This window comes from Phyllostomus discolor, chromosome 8 (assembly GCF_004126475.2).
Source record: "Phyllostomus discolor isolate MPI-MPIP mPhyDis1 chromosome 8, mPhyDis1.pri.v3, whole genome shotgun sequence".
Taxonomy (NCBI): Eukaryota; Metazoa; Chordata; class Mammalia; order Chiroptera; family Phyllostomidae; genus Phyllostomus; species Phyllostomus discolor.
This window is the reverse complement of record NC_040910.2, coordinates 77,289,104-77,313,065: the sequence shown is the minus strand read 5'-3', so window position 1 is coordinate 77,313,065 and position 23,962 is coordinate 77,289,104. Positions and strand designations below refer to the sequence as shown.

Sequence of the window (23,962 nt, the reverse complement as noted above, 5' to 3'; positions counted from 1 at the left end):
AATGACGTCACTGGGCTGTGTCGGTCGATCTGTGGGCGGTGCAGCGCTGGGTGCACGACGGTGGCTAGGCGCTGGTGGCCATGGCGACTCGCCGAGCACTGCACTTCGTGTTTAAAGTGGGAAACCGTTTCCAGACGGCGCGTTTTTATCGTGATGTCCTAGGGATGCAGGTGGGCGGGGCCCAGGGACGGGGGCGCGAGGGTGGCGCGGGCGGCTGAGCCAGACCTGGCGGAGAGAGGACAAGCCTGAGTTTCAGCCAGAACCCAGGTGTCCGACCTCAGTCCCGGAACTTCCCATTAACTCTGTCGGTTTTCAGCCTCAGGAAGAGTTTCGAGTCCTGGTTGCGTTAGATGGGCTTTAAAAGGGGACGCAGGCTTATTAGTCGCCGACTATGTGCTCATACACGTCTTTTCATTTAAGTTCATTCACAAATAGAAATTGTATATTGATCTCCTGCCATTATGGAGGCTCCAGTCTCAAGGGAAAGCCAGTAACTAAAACAAAAATTCCAGCGAACAATAACTCAGCCTCTTTGGGTTTGGAGCCTTTCGGTCTCGATGATCAGCATATTTCAGAGCTCTATTTCTCTCAGGGATGGTTTTAGTAGTCTCTAGGATACTCAGCCTCTCTGGGCGAATGCTGCGACTCTCCTCTCAGCAGTCCAGATCTAGGTGTGAAGTCGGAACACAGTCTCCTGTGTTACACTCGGAAGGGGCCTCTCTGCAGCCCTGAGCAGCTATGACTCTGCATAGGTCACTGGGTGACAAATAGGTGAAAGCTATTGGGGAGTTGCTAATGAGCGAGGACTTAAGAGGTGCAGGAGTCCAGTTTAATATAGAAGAGAGTGCAGAAGACGTGGGGAGCAAATATACTATCTAGTTTCACCGAGCTATGTTGAAGTTTGGTAACAAAGATGAAAATGACTTTGATTCAAGCTGGCCTGGGATGGAATGGAATTGGATTTGTACATAGCTAACAGTAACAGAAGTAGAAATTTGGTAAGTGATAGAAAACCACAAAACTTCAGGTAGTACCACCTATGAACTAGGAAGTGAACCTTCTCCAGACCTCAAATCTGCCAGCCCCACCCCATACTCTTGGACTTTCAGCCTTTAGAACCATATAAATGTTTGTTGGTTATAAGCCAAAAAGAAAACCCAAAGTTCTCCTTTTATGTGTAAATGTTATCTACCATTATCAAAATACAACATAAGGAGAGACTTAGCTCCAACCTGGGGTGGTCAGAAATAATTCATGCAGGCTTTGCATTTGAGTTGACGTTAAAAGATAGGATTTCCACAGACCACGCTTAGAGGGAGTAATAGAAAAGCTAAAGAGCCAGCGCAAGGATAAAGTATGTTTGGGAAACACCTAAAGGCCCCTAGTTTTATGTGCCTTTAGCTTGGATTCATTAGTTAAAGTTGAGGCGGTAGGATGTCCGTACAAATAGGCTGGAACCACTCCCGGAAGCACCTTGAATTCTGTGCTAAGGAATTTAGATTTTGTGCCTCAGTGAGTAGGGAGCTCTCTTGCATTTTGGAACAGGGCAGTGATGTGATCAGAGCTGTGCTCTACAGACCTGGTTTCACGGTGGTGTTAATGTAAGAAACGTCCGAACCTGTAGGGAATTTTTATTATAAGAGTTTATTTAAGCCAAACTGACACAGTGCGGGGAAGGAAGATCTCAAATGCTCCAGAGAATGACAGTTTTGCAGTTTAAGGAGGGAATGTAAGGAAGAGTACACGAAGATAGGAGAAAGCAAGATGGGGGATTGGATTACAGGATAGTTAACAAGATCGTGTGTGCTCTTGAGGATGATTCTGCTTCTTAAGGGTCTGAAAAAGAGTCATTTTAAAGGTGTGTTAACCTAGATGCACAGAAACAATGGACATGGCTTGCTTAAAGCAAAGATAAATTTTTTAAAGAAGGTATATGCCTGGAACAAGACTACCCTCCATATTGCCCAGTTAGAAATTTATGATCAGATCACCTTGTGAGGTTACAGTTAGCCACTGGACTTGTCAGATTTAGTATAGAGCCCCCCCTTTTTTTGTCCACAGTGGTATTACTAAAGGAGATCAATAAATATGATTTTTAATTGAATTTTAAAAATATTTTATGTACACAGAGCTAGCATTCTGTGGTAATGTCGGTGTCTTGAATGGCCCACTCACAGAAGTTAACTTAGTCCAACTAATGAAGCCTATGTCCTTCACATACTAAGGGAAACACAGGTGGCACATATTGAGGCTGTATTTCCGGATCAGACCGTGCGTGCAGGCTTGGGCAGATGTGTCAAGAATGAGGACCCTGGTCGACATCTCTTGGTTGGCTCCAGTAGAGCTCCTGGTGACCCATCTTGCTCTCTGGTGCAAGAATGAGAAAGGAAAAAGCTCTAAATATGATTTTTAGTCTATGGGAGAAGTGATAGGAGCTTGAGCTAGAACAGTAGTAGTGAGAATTAAAAAAGAAAATAGAAACTGACACATTGAGAATCTACTGTGTTCTAGGTTCTGTGCTGTAATAAATTATCCATTTTTACAACAAATTAGGAGACCCAGATCTGAAGCAACAGTCCCAGAGTTACATAACTACTAGGTGACCGCCAGAATTTCACATCAGACTCTTCTAATGCCGAAGGCCACTTTTTGCTATATAGCACTGCTTCCTAGTCTAAGTAAATTTCATGACTGTGCTTGGTTGCCTGGCCCATGGTGTCAAGCTGATCTTCCTCACCTCTACTTCTAGCCTGGGAAAGATATAAAGCTTACTACCTTCTGTTTGTTTTACAGGTAAAGCTTACAAAGGATAATGTCTGTGTTTTGACTATTTTAGTTTGTGCTGACTATGCTGTGTGTAGTACTAGTAAAACTTTACCATTTATTCTGGTTCCCTTACCAGATTCTGCGGCACGAGGAATTTGAAGAAGGCTGCAAAGCTGCCTGCAACGGGTACAACACCTTGTTTCTTAAAATCTCCTTCAGGCTCTGAAAACCCCTGGAGAACACAAAGCAGTTCCTCAAAGTGGCATAAATGGAGGAGGCAATAAATTGGGCAACTTCAGGAACACAAATAAGTATATGCTGTGGATGAAACAATGTCTTATCAAGTATCTCTTAAGAGCTACTATCCCTTAGTAACAATGGCAAGCTGGAAAATTCCAAAGCCCAGTGGGAATCACGTGCTTGTTGATGGATACGCAAAAAAATAAATTAAGGTCAGCTTGGAGGACTGCCTTGATAGGATTCTGTTCCCTACTTTAGAGAATAGGTAAATGAATCTTTTCCTCAGATAGGTACCAGCCAGACGGTCTCCAGGGCCTTCGGTGATGGGGCCCATGCACACTGTCTGCAGCTGCCCCTAGCTGCGGCTGAGGTCATCTCATCCTTATGGGTACTTAAGACCGGAAGGGGCTTGCCCACCCCACTGTCCCAATAGTTCTTTGGGGGAGGCCTGAGGCGGATTTTGTCTGTGGTCACTGGATTCACTTACTTCCTTTTCCTAGGCCTTATGATGGAAAATGGAGCAAAACAATGGTGGGGTTTGGACCTGAGGATGATCATTTTGTTGCGGAACTGACTTACAATTATGGCATCGGAGACTACAAGCTTGGCAATGACTTTATGGTAAAGATCATTTTGTTCTAGACTTTTGGCTACACCTGTTATTGAGGTCACTGATACAGCTTTAGGTATGTTAACTGCTGAGTGGATGGCCTTTTGGAGTAGTTCAGTGATTAGTTTTATGATGTTTTCTATTTAAAACAAAAATGTCTGGGTACCCTAGCTTCAGGATGAAATGTGTTCTTCCCATGGTTTGGAATCAGACTCAAGATGTAGAGACATCTTGGAAGGAGACAAAACACCTCTAGAGGAAGGATGAACCTCGAGAGGACCAGAGTCATCAGTTTGGTCAGGTCCCAATCACCTTCCAGAGAAGTGTTTTCTCTACAGTGGACGTTATGATTGGTCTGGGCTGTCACAGCCAATCCTAGCCGGAGAAGAATCTGAGAGGGTTTTTAGGGTAAAGAGAAGAACGCATTCAAGAATTCCAGTTATGATGCACCTGTTACAGGAATAGTGTCAGCCATTCATTAAGCAGTCACTATGTGCCTGTTTAGAATGCCACTGGAACCACATATATAGCAAGAGAGGGGTGACTAATTTTTACTCAGAATTTACTGAGCAAATCTGCCTTTTGCTAGATGTTATTTTGGTCATTTGATCTCACTATTCCTATTTAACTCACATTAATACCCACTATATAATGCATATTAAAATAACGATATCTAGATGGAAGTTTTTATGAGAATCAAAAGTCTACAGAGTGTCTTGTAAATGGAAAGAATTGCTCAGATTCAATATATGAATATGTTTGTTTTTCTCTTTTTCTCCCTTCATGCCTCTTACTAATGTATTCGTTTAACAGATATTTACTGTGACTTACAGTATGCTATGTACCTCGTTAGGTCCTGGGGGTACACTAGAGAGTAAAACACGTTCCCTGGCCCGAAGAGCTTCCTGTCTGGTTGGGGAAACCAGGAAAGACACAACAAGAATGCAGTGTGATAAGTGCTAAGATTGGGATAAGAACGGGGGGAAGTGGGGACACATGGGATAATTCCCAGCCTGTCCCTGGAGAGGTGAGGGTTCAGGAAAAGCTTCCCAGAGGTGACATCTGGGCCAGTGAGCAGAGCCGGGATGGGGGTAAGATGCGTGTCCAGAGCATGTGCACTGATGTGGAGGTGAGAGGAACCGTATCACTCAAAACTGTGAGCAGTACAGTCTGACGGGAGCTTAGTGTGTGAGGAAGGGAGTGGGTTGAGTTGGGGCTGAAGAAGTAAGCTGGGCCACATCATAGTAAGATGTTTTTTAGACTTTATCCTGAAAGCAGAGTGAAGCCATTTTTAAGCAGGGGAGTGCCATGATATTTGTGATGTGCAAGAATCCACCTGGCTAGGGCATGGAAATTGGGTTGGAAGGGAACAAGACTCAAGTATGGAAACTAGGTCATAGAATACGGTAAGTGACCAGCAGCTCCTTAACTAACGTGGTAGTGGGAGCTGGAGAGGAGTGGAGGATTTGAGAGATGTTTAGGATAGGGTTTGGTGATGGAGTGTATGCGAGAGTTCCTTTGTGTTCTCCTCATCTCTTTACTCTCCAGATTTAAATCAGGGAGAGAAAAACGAGCAAACTCATCTTGGTGCCATCATCATTTAACTGGCTTAAGTCACATGGTGATTGGTGGGACTGCAAGTGCTTGGGTCATGTGGGTAGAGAACAACTTGACGGCTCCCCCACGGTCTCCCTCAGACTGGTACTAAAATAGCCCAATGAAGGGCACTGTCTAGGCTTCCCAGTTCATGGAACAAAAAAAGAAAACAGGTTAATTAGAATTCCCATGTATGTAAAGATACTCCTGTACATTAAAACGAAAAGGATCAACAACATAATAGGGTTTGTTTTTTTTTTTTTTTACTTTTTTAAAAGATTTTATTTATTCACCTTTAGAGAGGGGAAGGGATGGAGAAAGAGGGAGGGAAACATCAATGTATGGTTGCCTCTCGCATGCCCCATACTGGGGACCCGGCTCACAACCCAGGCATGTGTTCCAACTGGGAATCCAACCAGCACCCATTTGATTCGCAGGCCAGCACTCAGCCACTGAGCCACACCAGCCAGGGCAACATAATAGTTTTTTAAAAGGGCAAAAACTGTGAACAAGTAGTTCACAGAAAAGAAATTAGAAATGTCTCTTAAACATTGATAAGATGTTCAACTTCCATGCTCCCATTGATCACCTGTCAGATGGGCAAAAATACAGTGTGATTACACAACGAGGTAGGAAGGGTGTTGGAGACTGCTTCTCTTACACATTGCTAATAAAGAGGTAGATCAGTACACCCTCAGTTGGGCAGTACGCAAATAATTGATACATTCATTCTTTGACCTTGTAGCTTCACATCTAGGAATTTAGTTTACATTACATATACTATGTTAACAAATATGTGAAAAGACCTATGTGTTTTTTAAAGATTTTATTTATTTATTTTTAGAAAGAGGGGGAGGGAGGGAGGGAAACATCCACTAGACAGAAAAACATAGACCAATTGGCTCTCACATGCCCCCTACTGGGGACCTGGCCTGCAACCCAGGCACTGGGAATCGAACCAGTGAACTTTTGGTTTACAGGCCAGTGCTCAGTCCACTGAGCCACACCAGCCAGGGCTTGACCTGTGTATTAATTTACTTATTATAGTATTTATTCATGTAATATTTATTGAGTGCCTGCTATGTGCCAGGCACTGCTCAAGGAACTTTGGATAACCAGTGAACAAAACACAAAAATCTGGGCTTGGCAGGGGAGGGAGTCAAGGGCCTGACAGACAAAACTAATAAATAGACTAAATATATAATATGTAATTTTATTTTATTTTAAAATTTTCATTTTTAAAAATATTTTATTTATTTATTTTAGAGAGGGGAAGGAAGGGAGAAAGAGAGGGAGAGAAACATCAATGTTCGGTTGCTCTCTGGGGCCGACCCCCCCCCACACACACGCATTGGAGACCTGGCCTGCAACCCAGCCATGTGCCCTGACCCAGAATCAAACCAGCAATCATTTGGTTCTCAGGCCAGCACTCAATCCATTGAGCCATACCAGCCAGGGCTATTTATTTATTTTTAGAGAGGAAGGAAGAAAGAGGGAGAGAAACATCAATGTGTGGTTGCCTCTCATACGCCCTGGCATTGCGTCCTGGCCTACAACCCAGGCATGTGCTCTGACTCAGAATTGAACCTGTGACCCCTTGCTTTGCAGGCCAGCACTCAATCCACTGAGCCACACCAGCCAGGGCTAATAAGTTATTTTAAAAATGATTATTGTTGTGGGGAAAGAACAGAGCAGAGTAAGGAGACTTGGGAGTATAGGGCAGATGACTGGTTTTAATTTTAAGGAATGTGTTGAGGGAAGGTGTCAGTGAAGAACTGACATTCGAGCAAAGGCTCAAGGAGATGAGGGAGTTGGCCATGTTGGTATCCTGGGGAAGGGCACGTGTGGTAGAGAAACAGCCTGTGCAGAACCACCAAACAGCACCCGGCATGTTCAGAAAAATGCAGGGAGGCCAGTCTGGCTGGAATGGGTAGAGAGCAGGAGTGGGAGGAGACGGGGTCAGAAGTGACCTGGGGTCAGATTGTGTTGGGCCTTTTGGGCGGTTAGGAGCCATCCTTGAGAGAAATGAGAAGCCAGCAAGGATTTTAGGCAGAGGGAAAGCAGGGTGGGGTCTGCTCTCTGAGAGTTGAGTGTTTCAGAAAGTGCACCCACTGCAGAGTGGCCCAGGGACCGACAGAATGGCAGGTGGGGAGAGAGGCTGCTGCCGCAGTCCAGGCTGGAAACGAGGCTGGCCTTGTCAGAAGGCAGAAGGGTGCATTTTTAGGTATTTTGATTACATTTAAATTAAAAGATGCCTTGATTGTTGGTATAAATTTTTTGTTTAAACAGCAAAAAAGAAATTTCCCTCATTAGATCTTTAAAATTAGGAGAGATTACCTTTGGTTTCAATTCAGTAGCATTTGAATTTCTGCCCTGCAATTCACGAAGTTTGAAATCTCGTCCAAACTTAGGAGAAAAGTGCCTAAAACCTACTTTATAATTACTAAAAGGAAATTTTGAATGCCAGTTAATTCTTAGGTGATTTGTCATTTGTCGACCTAAAAAAAGCCCCAACCTGCAGAGAATGTTCGTGAGTTTATTTGAGCCAAACTGACATTGCCAGGAATCAAGATCTCAGGACCTCTGAAGGATGAGTTTTGCAGTTTCTTTTATACATTTTGAACTAAGGAAGGAATGTAAGGAAGATTAACAACTAACAAGATTACGTGCTGTCTTGAGGAAAAGGTTACACCTCAGAGGGGTCTAGAAAAGAGGATTGCTTCTGGCATTTCAAAGGTATTAACCTAGGAGCACAAAACAGTGGACGTGGCTGTCTTTCAGACTTTCACTAACAACATTGTAGGCTGGGGGCATGACTGCCCACCTAGATTCGCCAGTTATACAATCAGATCACACTGGGGGTCACTGAACTTGTATCTATCCTCTTTGTCCACGATGTAAAGGTGTTGGGGTTTTGTCTCATTATCTTGTGCTGTACAAGATCCGTTGTGAATGATATTGCTGTTTGTCATAGGGTGTCACACTGGCGTCCAGCCAGGCCATCAGCAATGCCAGGAAGCTGGAGTGGCCACTCAGGGAAGTTGCAGAAGGAGTTTTTGAAACTGAGGCCCCAGGAGGATATAAGTTCTATCTGCAGAATCGAAGTCCACCTCAGTCAGGTAATCAGACTAATGAAAGCCCTCTGTCTGAAGGCACCTTCGGTGGATGGAGAGAGGGAGCCGGACTTCTTTCTCCTGTGGGGTCTTTCCGTACTGACGGGACATGCCTTCCCCAAGCCAGTGTGGTTATTTGTTCTCTGAGACGTTGTATTCTTTTATGGGATCTCTATAATTATAGGGGATCTAGACTGGTGTTATTCTACTGGTAATGTAGCTACTTACGATACTTTTCAGCTGTGAATAACAAAACCCAATTCAAACTAGCTTGAACAATAAGTAAATGTTTTAGCTCACAAAACAGGCATTCTATAAGTAGGAAAGATTTCAACATTAGTTGATTCAGCAGCTCACAAATGGCATCAGGAACTGAAATTTGCTGTCTTTCTCCATTCTCTTATCCACAGGGGTCCGCTCCTCCCAGAGCCGGTGCCCCTTATTGTGGTTGTCGTAGGCGGCTGCCAGCAGCACTTGGGGCTGCATGCTCCCACGTTCTCTCCTGGTAGGGCAGGGAGAGACCAGCTTCCTCTTGCTCTTTTTAAAGAGCAGAGCAAAACTTTTCTACTAGTCTTTCAGCAAACTTCCTCGTCAGATTTGACTCTTGTGTACGAGTGTGAACCAATCACTGGCGAGAGAAATGGGATTATCCTTAGACCAGTTCGTCGTATTCTCCAGCGGAAGTCAGTTTCCCAAACTGGAGCCCTGGTGCTCGGTGAGGGAGGTAGGAGCGGAAGGGAGGAGCCGCACACCGCACTGACCGCACACGGAGCGGGAGAGAACCTGCGTGGTGTCTCATGTACGGCAGAGGCATCCTCATCGTGAATAGCAAGGGCAGTTCTGCTTGCCATCTCACTCAGTGAATACATGGACCTGAGATGGGAGACATCCTCCTCTTTCCTCCTCTGGTCTGCCACAAGTCCCAGAGTCCCCACGTCAGTCTGATAGTTGTGTTGAATGCATTTCCCCTGGAGCTCAGCAAAAGAAAGTGGTGCATTCCAGGGTGGGAGGTTAGGCTGGCGCTGTGGGACTTACGGGGAGTTAGTATTTCTGTACTTGTTAGTCATTGAAGGGGTTTATATGATGATTTTGGAATGATAAGTGATTGTCGCTTTATATATTAACTTTAAAACTTAACTCCTATCACTCATTCCACTGTACACTTTCTCTCTAATCACGGTGTTTCAATTTGTAAAATAATAGCAAGCCCCAGGATCCTAAGACGATCTTGTCCTTTGGAATGATAGTGCCTTTAGGGCATTACTTTCCTGATTGATAACATAGCCAGATCTGTCAGTCGAGCTGGTGTCCACCCTTCCTTTGAATCACTCACTTACCTGTAGTTTCACCCACTTGGTACTTTTCCTGCCCCTGCATCCCTTTGGAGGCAGCTGGAATTTGTCGATTTCTCAACAAATGGGAAAACTAAAACAGTCTGAAACGCCATGCCTGAGGTCATGATACTGATATTCTAGCAAATGGGACCGAGGAAGTGAAAATGGAAGGAAGTGTATTGGATTTGTCATAGACACAGACTTGGAATAGCTCTTCAGAAACTCACTTTATAGTATCAAAGTTTCCAGTAAAGGTGTTTTATTATAAGATATTCTTTTTACCGAAAAAATAGATTTTTTCACAAATAGATAAGCAAAAACACTTCACTTTCCATATATACAGATATAACCACTGTTAACATTTTCGCGTATAGCTTTCCAATCTTGTATCAAAACCTAAACGTAATACTGAGTATATGTGTATATTTATTCCTGTCCCTTTGTAAGGATTCCAGTGTACTGCACCATAGGAAGATAGACAGTTCTCTATTGTTGGATGTTTATGTCGTCCCTAGCTCTTCGCTGTTCTGAGCAGCACTCTGCTGAATGCCTTTGTGATGCAAGCCCTGCATGCGGCCACAGCCGCTTCTGTAATTGCTGCCAGAGGGGGCGCTCTGTGAAAAGCAGGGTGAAGTTTTTAGGCTTTGGAAATATTTTGTCAGATTGTACCCCAGAAACAAACTGGTTCGCCCTCTGCCAGCCTGATACAACTCTGAGTTTCCCCTTGCACACAACAGTCAGTGCTGCAGACTTTGAAAATTATTTGCCAGCTAGATAACAAAATGTTTTATTTGAATTCTAATTTATTTGTGAAGGTGAATATTGTTCATATGTTCACTGACCATTCCAATTGTGTCTTTTGCCTATTTTTCTAGGATATTCATTTTTCCTATTGTTTAAAGGTGATTTAACTAATAAGGACTTTGTGACATATATATTGCAAAAAATGTTTCTTCATTGTTCAGTCTTTAATTTTTTTTTAATTTATTGATTTCAGAGAGAGAGAGGAAGGGAGGGAGAGAAACATCGATTTGTTGTTCCACTTATTGATGCACTCATTGGTTGATTCTTTTAAGTGCCTTTACGAGGGAATTGAACCCGAAACCTTGGCATATTGGGACGCCACTCTAATCACCTGAGCTGCCCGGCTGGGGCTTTCATTTTGATTGTAATTTGTTGTTTAGGAGGTTTCCATTTTGTTTCATTATCCTAGCAATAATTCCTTCATGGTTTTGTTTCTTGTGTCAGGTTTAATAAAGCGTTTCTCCACCCCAAAATTGTATAAACAGTAACCTGTTTCTAGTATTTTTATGGTCTCATGCTTTAAACTTCATCCTTTAACACATCAGGAATGCTTTTTGCCATTTAGTTTAAAGGTGTGGCTTTTTCCCACTAAGTGAGAAGCCAGTTATTGAATAGTAATGTGCCCTTTTGTACTGACTTAAAATCCCTTTCTTATCATAAACTAAATTCTTGAGCCTGTTTTGGTCTTTCTGTTCTACTCCACTGCACTGATCTCTCCATTCCTGCTGTTTTATTCTCCTACAGACCCTGTGTTGAAAGTAACTCTAGCAGTGTCTGATCTTCAGAAGTCCTTGAACTACTGGTCTAATCTACTGGGAATGAAAATTTATGAGAAGGAGGAAGAGAAGCAAAGGGCTTTGCTGGGCTATGCTGATAACCAGGTGAGTGACCTTGGAGAGAAATAATCTGTTACTTTGAGTTCGGCTTATAAATGAGGTTAACATGAAGGTTATCTCCTTAATTTCTTCACAGTGATTTAATGTTTATATAGATAAACAGAATGAAGAAAATGAAAATTGCTGATAACCTCACCACATAGGTATTTGGGGATCTGTCCTTTCAGAGGTGGAGTTGCTGAGTCAGAAGAGATGTAGACAGGGCTTAATATTTTAATGATAATGTATTTATCCTCTTCTTTTAAAAAATAACCCAACATTCACCCTGGCTGGCATGGCTCAGTGGATTGAGTGCCAGCCTGCGAACCAAAGGGTTGCTGGTTCAGTTCCCAGTCAGGGCACATGCCTGGGTTGTGGTCCAGGTTCCCAGTAGGGGGTACATGAGAGGCAAACATGCATTGATGTTTCTCTTTCCTCTCGTTCTCCTTCCCCTCTCCTCTGTCTAAAAGTAAATAAATAAAATCTTTAAAAATAAAAACTCAGCACTTGAGCATGATCTAGTCTTTGCACTTTGACCCAGCAGGTCTATTCCTAGAAGTTTATTTTACATACCCAACATGCGTGTTCACAAAGAACTGTGTACAGTTATCGGTTGCAGCATTGTTTGTAATAGCAAAATATAAGAAATAATTTAGTCCTGGCTGGTGTGGCTCAGTGGATTGAGCACTGACTTGTGAACCAAAAGGTCACAGGTTTGATTCCCAGTCAGGGCACATGCCTGGATTGCAGGCCAGGTCCCTGGTTGGGGCCGTGCAAGAGACAATGTGTATCTCTTACACATTGAAGTTTCTCTCCCTCTCTTTCTCCCTCCCTTCCCCTCTCTCTAAAAGTAAATAAACAAAATGTTTAAAAAGGAAAGAAATAATCTAATTTCCTGTGGATTAGCAGAATAGTTCAATAATCTATGGTTTAAGCATAGAATTGATTAGCAATTCTATGCATTGAAAAGAATAAGGCAGCTATTGAAAAGAATAAGGTAAATCTATGTGCTGATATGGTAATATTAGAGAAAAACAAGGCACAAAATAATGTGTAAATGATGCTAATATTAGTGTAAAGAGAAAAGATATGTGCATGTCCCATGTCTACAAGTGGACACAGGACACTATGGCTCTGGAGTGAGAGTAGGAGGGAGACTTAGTTTTTACTTTATTCCTTTAGTACTCTTTTGAGTTTTTTTTAAACCACATAACCTATTCTAACAAATAAACCAAACCCACTTTCTTATTTTTCAGTGTAAGCTGGAGCTACAGGGCATCAACGGTGCAGTTGATCATGCAGCAGCTTTTGGAAGAATTGCCTTTTCTTGCCCCCAGAAAGAGGTAATGTTGGGTACCAAGTCTTTTGTTTAAAGCTCTGTGACCAGCTAGTTCAACTGCTAAGTACCTTGGGCCTCCCTTTCTTTAGGTTTATTCTGATCATGGCTTTGGTATCAAGTTCAATAGTTGTTTCGAGAGGCTGAGATTAAAAAAATCGAACAACTGGCTCCCGGGTTCTTTCTGGTTGAGCGGATGTTTCCTCTAGGGCTGACGAGGACCGTGGCCCATGAGGGTATGTGGCCCAGCTCACTTTTCCTTCTCGTTTTCCCCAAGTTGCCTGATTTGGAAGCCCTGATGAAAAGGGAGAAGCAGAAGATTCTGACTCCCCTGGTGAGCCTGGATACCCCGGGGAAAGCAACAGTACAAGTGGTCATTCTGGCCGACCCTGTAAGTATTGCTCAGGAAGGGGACAGGCTGCACCAGGGCTTTCTTTTGAGGTGTCTTTTTGCCAGATTTCTTTTGTCTTTTTTCGTGTAGGATGGACATGAAATTTGCTTTGTGGGGGATGAAGCATTTCGAGAACTTTCTAAGATGGACCCAAAGGGAAGCAAATTGTTGGATGACGTGAGTCTCATTTCTGAATTTGTACGACCGTGGGTCCTAGGAAGGTGCCGTCAAGTGTGTGTGGGACAGGCCGAAGCAGCAGGGGCCAGTTCTCACTGTCGGAACCACGCCCTTGTGCTTTTGGGATGAGTTCTGAGTCAGGGACTCGTATCTTTACCGCCACCTATACCACTCTCCCCTGGGTGCAGCATCTGTGCCCTCCTACCGCATAGGCCGCCTTGGGGACCCCTGCTGCCATATGATGACTGTCCTGCTCTTTGAATGGAGGTGCGCGGTACCGCCTGCTTTCTGTTCCTGGGCGTTTTGGTCATCTCTTCTCCTGCACCATCATCCTCCTCCTTCCTACTGAATTGCTCTCAAGTTCCAGTGTCTTCCGTCTTTGAAAAATCTTTCATTTACCACATAGGACTTCTCCAGATTTCTTTTTTGAAAACTCTGCCTGTGCACTACTTCTAATCCTTACCTCCCATTCACATTTCAGCCTGTACTACACTGGCTCCTGTCACTCAGGGAAATGTGCATTTTGATCGCATCAGTGATTTCCATTTTGCCAAAATCTAGCAACTACTTTTCTGTCTTCTTCCTGCTCGATTTTTCAGCAGTATCCAAGCCGTTGTTCATGGCTGCTGGAGCATCTGACGCATACCTGGTGCGCAGCAGGCGCTCAGTGAACACTCGGCTGACCACTGAAGGGATGAATCAGCATTTCCGGCTCTGTCACTTCATATCTATGTGGCAGACCTCAAGCAATCTACTTAAATAAAGTCTCTAAACTTAAGTTTTCTTATCTAGAAATTTGAAAAAATAAGACTGTACATCTGAGAGGATTGTTGTGTGGTTTATAGAGCCTGCCAGACCACCTACTGACATGATAACAGACACTCAATTAATGTTAATTAAAGTAGAAAATGTGTAGAATAAAGAGCATTTTTACATTTTACTTTAAAGAAAAATAGAATCTTAGGCAACCTCTCAGTTGGCAATTTTGCTAAATTCTGTGCTTGCTCTCATATCACTGTCAGGTCCCTCCTCCTCTGAGCTCTGCTCTCCTTTGGCTCTAGAGACCCTGCCGTCCACACGTCTCTCTGACAGCCCCTCTGCGGTCACAGGCACCGCCTGTGCCGGGTCCCATTCGGGCTGTGTGCGATGCTCATCCGTTACATTCTCTTCTCTGAGCAGACGTTACCCCTCCTCCGGTTACTTCTGCTCTTCAGCCGTCATCATTTCTCTGGCTTCCTAGTTTCTAGTTCCTACTCCTTCTTGAGCTCCAAACAACTATTTTGTTGTTGTTGTTGTTGTTGTTACTGAGGTAAAAATACACATAGAATTTAAATGTATAGAAATTTGCTGCTCAATTTGATGAGTTTTGACAGTCGCATACATCCATACTACTATTACTCAAAATATAGCGTATTTTCATCACTGCAAAAAGTTCTTTTATGCTCATTTCCCGTTAGTGCCCAGCCCCACCTACCAGAGGCTTTGTCTGTCCTTGGACTTCATGTAGTGGAATCATTCAGTAGGTATTCTTTTGTGCCTGGCTTTTCTCACTCAACATTTTTGAGATTCCTCCATGTAATTGCATGGAGTTCATTCTTTTTTTTTTTTATGACTGAGTGGTATTTAGTTTTGTGAATATAACAATTTTTTTATCCATTCTTCCAATGGATATTTGAGTTGTTTCAGATTTTCATTTATTATAAGGAAGACTGCTATGACCATTGTTGTATAAATCTTCTCGTAGACAGACATATGTTTCATTTCTCTTGGATAAATACGTGGGAGTGGAATTGCTTTTACTTTGTGAGACACTGCCAAGCAGTCACCCCAGTGATTGGACCTTCTGCCACCTGCCAGCCACTCGTACACAGTCAGGGTTCCAGCTGCTATACGTCCTCACCGACATTTGTGTTTTTTGTTGTTGTAGCTATACTAGCACGAGTAAAACGGTTTCTTGTTGTGATTTCCTAAAAGGATTTTATTATTTATTTTTAGAGAGAAGGGAAGGAAGGGAGAGAGGGAGAGAAACATCGATGTTCGAGAGACACGTCAATCAGTTGCCTCTCGCATGCCCCCATCTGGGGACCTGGCCCGCATCCCAGGAATGCGCCCTGACTGGGAATCTTGCCAGTGACCTTTGGGTTCGCAGGCTGGTGCTCAGTCCACTGAGCCACACCAGCCAGGGCTCTCACTGTGATTTTAATTTGCATTTTCCTGATGACTAACGATGTTGAGCACCTTTCCATATGTTCATTGACCATTTGCTTGTTCTTTTGTGAATTATATGGGAGTTCCTTGTACACTTCTTTGCATAATAGATTTATTTTCACTACTTCACGATTAAAATTCCAAATATACACAAGAGAGTACAACAGATCCCTGTCTGACCGTCACCCACCAGCTCCGTCCCATAATCTTCTCACCATTCTTTCCCAGCCCATCTTTTTTTGCTGTAGAATGCTAAGGCAAGTCTCAGACACTGACATTTCATCCCTAAGGACTTAAATATTATATACATTTTTAAGACAATTTAAAAGAAGTAAACATTAAGGAACTTTCTTATTTTTTTTGAAGATTTTATTTACTTATTTTTAGAGAGAGGGAAAGGGAGGGAGAAAGAGAGGGAGAGAAACATCAGTGTGTGGTTGCCTCTCACTCACTCCGCACCAGGGACCTGGCCCACACCCTAGGCATGAGCCCTGACCGAGAATCGAACTGGTGACCCCTTGGTTCACAGGCCGGCACTCAATCCACAGAATTTCCTTATATACCATACTGACATCATCACACTTAGAAAATCAACAGTATATCTTTAATGTTACCTCAAATCCAGTTCTTATTAAAATTTCCCTGATCCAGTAAAAGTAGCTTTATACAGTTGGTTTGCCCTGTGTGTTTTTAAATTAGCTTTAATGTAATTGGAGTATATAAATGCAGAACAGTTTATATGATCCATTGAGTTTCACAACAAACTGAAAGACACACCTCTGATCTATTTTCATTTTAGCCATTCTTGTCTATGCTCTAATCTCTGAATATGTCTTTGCTCAACATCATTTTCCTGAAGTGTCCATTCTGTTATTTGAATGTTTGCTTAAAAATAAGGCCCAGTCAGCCCTGGCTGGTGTAGCTCAATGGATTGAGCATGGGCCTGTGAACCAAAGGGCCGCTGGTTCGATTCCCAGTCGGGACACATGCCTGGGTTGCAGGCCAGGTCCCCAGTGAGGGCAAGTGAGAGGCAACCACATATTGATGTTTCTCTCCCTCTCTTTCTCTTTTCCTTCTCCTCTCTCTAAAAATAAATTCATGAATTAAAAAAAAATATGTATATAACAGAAAAAAAGCCTAATCAAATCTATTTACTTAAAAATAAAACCCAGTCCAAATTGGTTTAATTTTTGTTATTATCTTTGTCTATTTGTTGGAGTTTGAGATATGAGTCATTTGACATCAATTGCAAGTCCTTTTTTCTGCTTATATCTTGCCTATTTATTTTCTTTTTTTTTTAAGATTTTATTTTATTTTTTTTAGAGAGGGAAGGGAGGGAGAAAGAGAGAGAGAGAGAAACATCAATGTGCGGTTGCTGGGGGTCATGGCCTGCAACCCAGGCATGTGCCCTGACTGGAAAACGAACCTGCAACACTTTGGTTCGCGGCCCGCGCTCAATCCACTGAGCTATGCCAGCCAGGGCTTATTTTCTTAATAGAGCGTTTTGAAGAGCAGGAAATTTTTAAAGTTGTTTGTAAACTTTTTCTTTTATGTTTACTGCTTTCTGTGTCCAGACCAAATATATAGCCAATGAAACCTCTTCACCATGGATATTTCAAACTCAGTATGTCTGTAACTGAATTTATCTCCCCTCAAATCCATTCTTAATAATATAAAAATAAAAGCTACTGTTTATTTAGTATCTCCTATGTTCTTGACATGTGCCATATTCTTAAGCGCTTTATGTCTATTCTGTATTCTTACCAGAGTCTTCAGCAGTGATAGTTCCCTTTCAGATGAGGAAACTGAGGCTCAGGAATGTTGTCCCCAGTATTGTCCATTCAGTAAGCGTCAGGGCACGCGCCTGGCCGGATCTCTCAGGCTGTACAGCCAGTCCGTCTCCCTGCTCTCTTCCCCGCCCTGCTCCCTCCCCTGAACTGTGCTGTGTGTCTTTTATCCCCATTACTTAAGGGGGGGATCCTCAGGGCCAGTTTTTTTACATTTAATATACTTTTCACTTTAGAATAGTTTTAGATATACAAACAGAGCCATGTTTGAATACTGTTTCTCCTCACCCGAAAATTCTATCAGCTATTGGTCACCAAGAGTGTGAGTTTTACCTCTGAAATCTCATTTGTCTACTTCCTTCTGAAAACGCCCTTATCATCACCCAAAAAACTGCAGAAGCAGCCTTCCACCGTCCAGTCAGGCCTTGCTGCCAGCAGGAGCTTTCCAAAGCACCAGTGCAGTAATTTAGAAAACCTGTTTCATCTTCTGATCGCGCCCTGCTGCCTCGAAGGTGCATTCCAAACGCTCTGATGGGGCCCCACGGGGCTCTCTGATCTTCTGCGCGCCTTCCAGCCCCAGCGAGCTGTTTCTTTTAACTAAGATTTATTTTCTCACTTCCACCTGAGGGTTTTCCTTTTCCCCAAATTACCTTCAAAACTTGGGAGTTTTCTTGGATTCTCCATACCAAAGATTGTTGTTTCCCCCCTTTTTAAAATTCAGAAATTTCTGCATGTTTGTGGGATTTTTTTCCTGCATATCTTTGCTTTTGAAATACTTTTTATCTTCATCAAAATCCAGTAACGCTGAGATTTTATGTCAATGCAATGCCACCACATCTCGCCCCCTCACTGAGTCCCACTGCCCAGCGCAGCCATTTTCACCATCGCTGTTTCAAAATAAAAAATACATGTATTTCTGTTTCTTCATTTTCACTTGCAGGCAATATCTTATAACTTCTTGCTGAGGTAGATTTTACACTGATTTTATGCTATTTCTCCAACCAGTTAGTTACTCCTTTTCTTTCAGGCTATCATTTTATCATTCCATTGTAGCAAGTGTTCCCCCCTCCCATGTGCCTTTAATGCAAAATAGTTGTTTTCATATCGGAGTCCTCAGCTATTCTATATGCTCTTCAAAGCCTCAGCCCACATCTCTGTTGCCACACCCAAAACCCAGTTAATACCCACATAGCTCATAATGAAAACTGGCATTTTTAAAGGTATTTCTGTACTTGCTTTTTGACTGAATAAATACATGTATTTTCCTTATGAAACAGCCATTTAGCATATGCTTGGTTGTATTGGACAGGAAGTTTTAAGAGACTTAGATGCTAAGCCTTGACAAGCCCCACTCCATGGTCTCAGCCTCACAGAACAATAAGATAAAAGGTCCCTGGTGGACCCAAAACATATATTGTTACTAACAAGTCTTCCTTTTTAATTAACTGACCCACGATGACCCAAACAGTACCAACATCAGTGGAATGGCGTGGGAAGAAGCATAGAAGAAGGAAATCGTTCCAGGCTCAACAGCTAAAATGTCAGAATAGCTTTTCACCTTTGGCCTCAGAGTCTCGGGAGCACTCCCGATTCCCGAGAGCCTGCCCAGGTGCTAGGAGTGACAGCACTTTCTGCTCCGCCGAGGACCCGGCAGCCTGGTGGGCTCCATCCTTGCTCTCCGGTCAGCCAGCCTCACTCACTCCCTGGCTGCAGGCCCTTTGCTCCACAAGCAGTTGCTCAGTGCTCACCAGCATTCCCTGTCAAAGGAAACACAGTGCTCCACACTGAATGAACACATTTCATTGGTTCATTTCTTAATTATGAATGATGCAATGAAGTACAAAGTGAACTATGTTTTATTTTATGGACTTAGAATATATATCCCAATTCTGTTTCTGTAGGCAATGGCAGCAGATAAAAGCGATGAATGGTTTGCTAAACGAAATAAACCGAAGGCTTCCGGCTGACAGAAGACATCCACGGAAGAAGCATTTGTGATTCCTTCCCAGCACCTGGGGCTCTGATGTGTCCATTCCTGATAAATACTCTCCCCGCTGGGTTGTTCCCTGTATAGGCAAGGAAGCTGGGGTGGGGAAGATATGTGTGTTAATCTTTGAAAGGTCTGATGTGTTTTAGGTATAAAATCCTTTTATTGTTAATCCAGTTAGAGGAGAACTCCTGCCGTAACCTGCACTGCCACTGGAGTGGCACAATCAGTGTGTAACTATATTAGATTAGTAATAAATTATTTTCCAGCCTGGGGCAGCTGCCTGGGACATTACCTTTGGTTGGGATGAAAGGAATTTGATAAGCATGTGCATTTTATGAGAACACCTGTTCAAATAAATCCAAGCCAGTTGCTTGTAAAGGAGTACTCCAGCATCCGATGATCGTGTGTTGTTCCAGTGTCCCACCCCGGCAGGCCTTGGCATTCAAACATGTTTTAAACGTTTTGTTCCTTGAACCACAAGATTTGCTTAACATCCCCACATTCCTTGCTTTAAAACTTTTGAGTAGCCAGAGAAGATAGAAAGGCCTACTGTGCTGTGTCGCTGCATGCCTGGCTCTGCGCTGGTCTCCTCACATGATTTTTTAAAAATATTCCTAAGAAGAAATCATGGTAAATTTCTTAAAAATGGATCGGGTGATTTATTTAGCCTAAAAAAATTGTTTTAATGTTTTCTTGTAATCTTCTGTTTGGTTCTAAAGAACAGATAAATTTTAATCACTGGAAACATAATTATATTGGGCATATTTACTATTAAATGTTTTTTGAAGATGTACTTCTGAAATCAAGCTGTTAATACTAACCTGTAAGAGTCATTATGTAAAGTGGTGGGCAGGTTCAAATTTTAGGAAAGAAATTGATGAGATTGGAAGGGATTGACCCAGAGGATACCAGTCCCAGAATAATGTGTATCAAATTACTTGTAAATCATAGCCTCTGCTCTTCTCCCTTGCTGGCAAGGTTGGGTATGGAAATTTCAGCTTACCTGCCTATAGGGTGATTTTAACTTTCACTGAGAAAAAAAAATCCATTTCTTGCTTCACAGAACTTTTCATTCAACTGAAATTCTCTGTCTTAAGGAAGCAATCATGGGTTTAAAAGCAAACCGAGTTATACATGTTCTTGCTCTAGGCAGGTGGCTCGCTTTTCTTCCCTGTACATGGGGAAATTATTGTATGGATTTTGAATAATCAAATAAACTTCTGTATCTCTTTAGACGATGATTTAGTCTCAGGTTTTTATTAGGTAAAGTAATTCTTGATGTTTGTCTCTAGTAATACTGTTCTCGTGGGAAAAAAACTACTTCCCCAGTGTATTAGGCTGCTGTGATGTGGCCCTCTAAGTTTGTTACGGTAAAATGAGTGGTTTCTGCAAGTACTGAATGACTAAACACACACTGGATCCCTCTGTATCTGCTTATCTTGTATTTTGACATACCCCGAATATTTTCTCGTAAATGTACGGTTATGCCTGCTGGAAGTCAGTGCTGTTTATCTCCCTGGGACATTTTGGTTTTATGATATCAGCCCCCTTTTATTTACCTCATTGCCAGTCATCTTTTCCTGTGTGGTAATCTTTAATATTTTATTCATCCTAAAACCCTTTAGTGTCTGACTTTGGCCTTCTATCAAGAAATCTAAACGTTTTCCTCTGCACACTGCAGCTAGTAATTTTAAACCAAAGGTTATGATTACCTTCCCACCCCTGGAGATGGTATTAACCAGAAAACAAAGGTATGAGAAACATGGTTTTGCCCAAGCTGATATTTTTAAACAGATGAAGTTGGAGAGTTCTTCCGTTTCTCCAGATTTATGTTGTTTTCAGAGTAGTCATCTTGTTTTTTCACTTGAGAGGTGTGGAGTCCCAGATAAGTTCAAATACACCATGGGTATAAATCCAGAAAGGTTTAGAACAGCTGCGTTGCAAGAGGTCTCCCTAGACTTTCTAGATCAGCCTAGAAAGTTAATACGAAATCCTCCTTTGCCCGACATCCTAGTGCATTAGCAAAGCCATGGACTTGCGGTTTTCCTTTACGTGACTTTCTGCCCACCTCCCCTCCCCCACACAGTGCGCTTGTGGTTTGGCTGAGTTTTCAGGAGGACTCCACCTTGTCCAGCCGGAGACCACCATGAGGTAAGGGGGGAGAGTCCAGTGTGGTCTAAGATTTATTACCTTTACTCTATAGGAAGTTTACTCTGGCTTCAAGGTTCAATGAGGAAGTGCCCTTGCCTCAGACCTCTTTGCAAGTTAATAGAGTCAGTGGTTCAGGAACCAAAACAGTGTAAAAGGTACGCACTGAAAAGTCTTGCTGCTCCCCACCCATCAGTCCCACTCCCCTGCCTCCAACTTTTTAAGCATTATGTATATATATATTCATATTTCTTTCCTGCACAAAGATAAGCACACTATGTACATTATACCTTGCTTTAAAAAATAATGTATCTTACAGTTGCTTTCTGCAGTCCTAATTATGGTACATTTTTACTTTATCAGGTTATACAGTGATTTACCGAATGTTCCATTATTATTACTATTTAAAAAAATTTTTTAAGATTTTATTTATTTTAAAAAGAAGGGAAGAGAGGGAGTAAGAGGAGGAGAGAAACATTAATGTGTGGTTGCCTCTCCTGTGCACTCCAACTGGGGACCCCGCCTGCAGCTGTGCCCTGACCTGGAATCAAACCAGCAACCCTTGATTCGCAGGCTGGCACTCAATCCAGAGCCACACCAGCCAGGGCTAATATTACTATTCACATTTGATGCAAGTCGTGGTTTTAAAAGCATCAAAATGTATACCCTCCAAAGAAGAGGGAAAATATAACTTTTGTACTGTGTGGCCCTTGCCCAGTTTATTGTTCCATGGAATAAAGATCTTCAGTCACTGCGTGTCCTGGGTGTACTTCATTCTTAAGTAATATGCTTAGTCTATAGCAACTTCCTACAAATACGTTAACAGAAGATCTCAAAGATACCCAATGAGGTTTGGTTTCCTTTGACTTTCCTCTGAAGTCTTTATGGTTGTTGCTTCTGTTGTTTAATGGCCCATGAGCTGGAGATAACCCTATGTCATGATTTGCACAAATAGTTTTTAATTGAAGGAAAGGATTGGGAAGTTCTATTGCCACCGCAGACCTGTTGCTTTGAAATGTCTTTGCTAACGTCATTGAGCACTGCTTATCGCACGCAGTGCAGCGCTGAGAGTTGCTACCTGCATGACAGTCAGTACTAAGGGGAAGAAGCCAAGCTCAGACACTCACCTTTGCATGGGTAAGGGTTGGCTGTGCTCCTAAAATCCCATTTACGTGCATGTACATACTGTCCCACAAACACCCCCAGGTAGAAACCAGTCCCAAGAAAATTTGGTTGCTAGGCCTTAGATGCGTGTTTCAGAGGTGGGAATTTGAAACCATCTGCTCCAGTGTTTCTCTGCTGCTGTGTTGTAGCAGGGTGCTGCGCTGAAGTTCCCCCCAAATCCCAAAACCTCCCCATTGCTATCGCTTGGGGGATGAGGCAAGCAAAGCAAGAGAAGCAGGGCCATTGGTAGCGACTTTGCATATCTGAAGGACTTGGCCAGCGTTTTAGTAAAATTAAAAAGCAGTGCCTGCCCTTGGAGCGGGGGTGAGGGACAGCACTCAAACCCTTGATGCCTTGTAGCCAGAGGGGCTTCCCATGCCTGTGAGAGGGGCTTGGAGGCGGCTGCCCCATAACCACTGGCAGCCGAGAAAGGCAGAAGCCGCCAGACTGCTGACCGGTGTAAACCAGTGTGGGAAGAGCCGGAAATGGGGTTATGGAGGAAAGTGTGCGCAGGGATTTAAATCCAGGCACAGCAGCCATTCTGGGGTTTTTACCACACTGTTTGGGAGCGGGAGGGAGGTGGCTCTCTTGACCACCTTGAGGATATGGCTTTGGATTAAGAACAGGAGCCTAGCCAAGCTAGGACTTCTGTTTCTTTTCCTGAGCTATGGTACCCCTGACTGGCCTGGTTTGGAAAGGGGATTCAAGACTGTGTGTGTGTTTGTGGTGTTTTAAAGGGACTTTAGGATTTAACGGCGACATTCTGCCATTACTCTGAACCTGTATAACTTGAATAAATAGTTCCTTTCCTTTCTTTCTTTCTTTCTTTTCTTTTTTTTTTTTTTTACCAAACTGGCATTGAGAGCCATGGTTCTTAACACAGTGGTGGGCAAAAAGAACCATAAAGTAACAAGACCCCCAGGGACGGGGTGGGGGGAGGGGTTTCCCTACATTGTGATGCATCAATTACCTCATTAAAAGTGACTTCCTTCAAAACATAAACTTCATCAGGCCTGTGTTCCAGTAGGGGCTTTTGGTGGTAGGGCTTGACTTGAGCTTTTTGGAAAACAGCCCTTTCCCCCTCCCTAATGTTGGGTTAGTAGTGAATGGGCAGCCCTTGAGGCCTCCCCCTGCACTGCTTTCCCCCTCCCCCAGAAGTGCAGCCTCTTCACTGACCTCAAACCTTGGGCATTTTCATAGCATGATTCTCTCTCTTCCCGCCTCTCTACTTCAGCCAAATAGCTACATATGATCTGAGAACAGGAAGGCTGGGAACATGGAATCATACAGAAAGCCAGTTTTGATGGAATTTTCCCTATAGGAGAGATGCTTTTTATACATTTATCAAGTGTATAAAAATACAGCTCCCCAGGACTCTCAGTCACTTTGAGTTTGTTTTTCCAACAGCAGACACACACTTTCA

General features: G+C 43.0%; 1 protein-coding gene across 1 annotated transcript; it reads left to right on the top strand.

Annotated features, from left to right (window-relative positions):
- Positions 1 to 14: 14 nt before the first annotated feature.
- Positions 15 to 20,460, top strand: GLOD4 (glyoxalase domain containing 4). The gene is made up of 9 exons (XM_028519659.2): positions 15 to 170; positions 2,903 to 2,952; positions 3,507 to 3,627; positions 8,187 to 8,331; positions 11,208 to 11,344; positions 12,595 to 12,681; positions 12,952 to 13,065; positions 13,156 to 13,242; positions 19,139 to 20,460. Exons 1-9 carry the CDS (start codon positions 81 to 83, stop codon positions 19,202 to 19,204), a joined length of 897 nt encoding a protein of 298 aa, XP_028375460.1. The 5' UTR covers positions 15 to 80; the 3' UTR covers positions 19,205 to 20,460.
- The last annotated feature ends 3,502 nt before the right edge of the window (positions 20,461 to 23,962 follow it).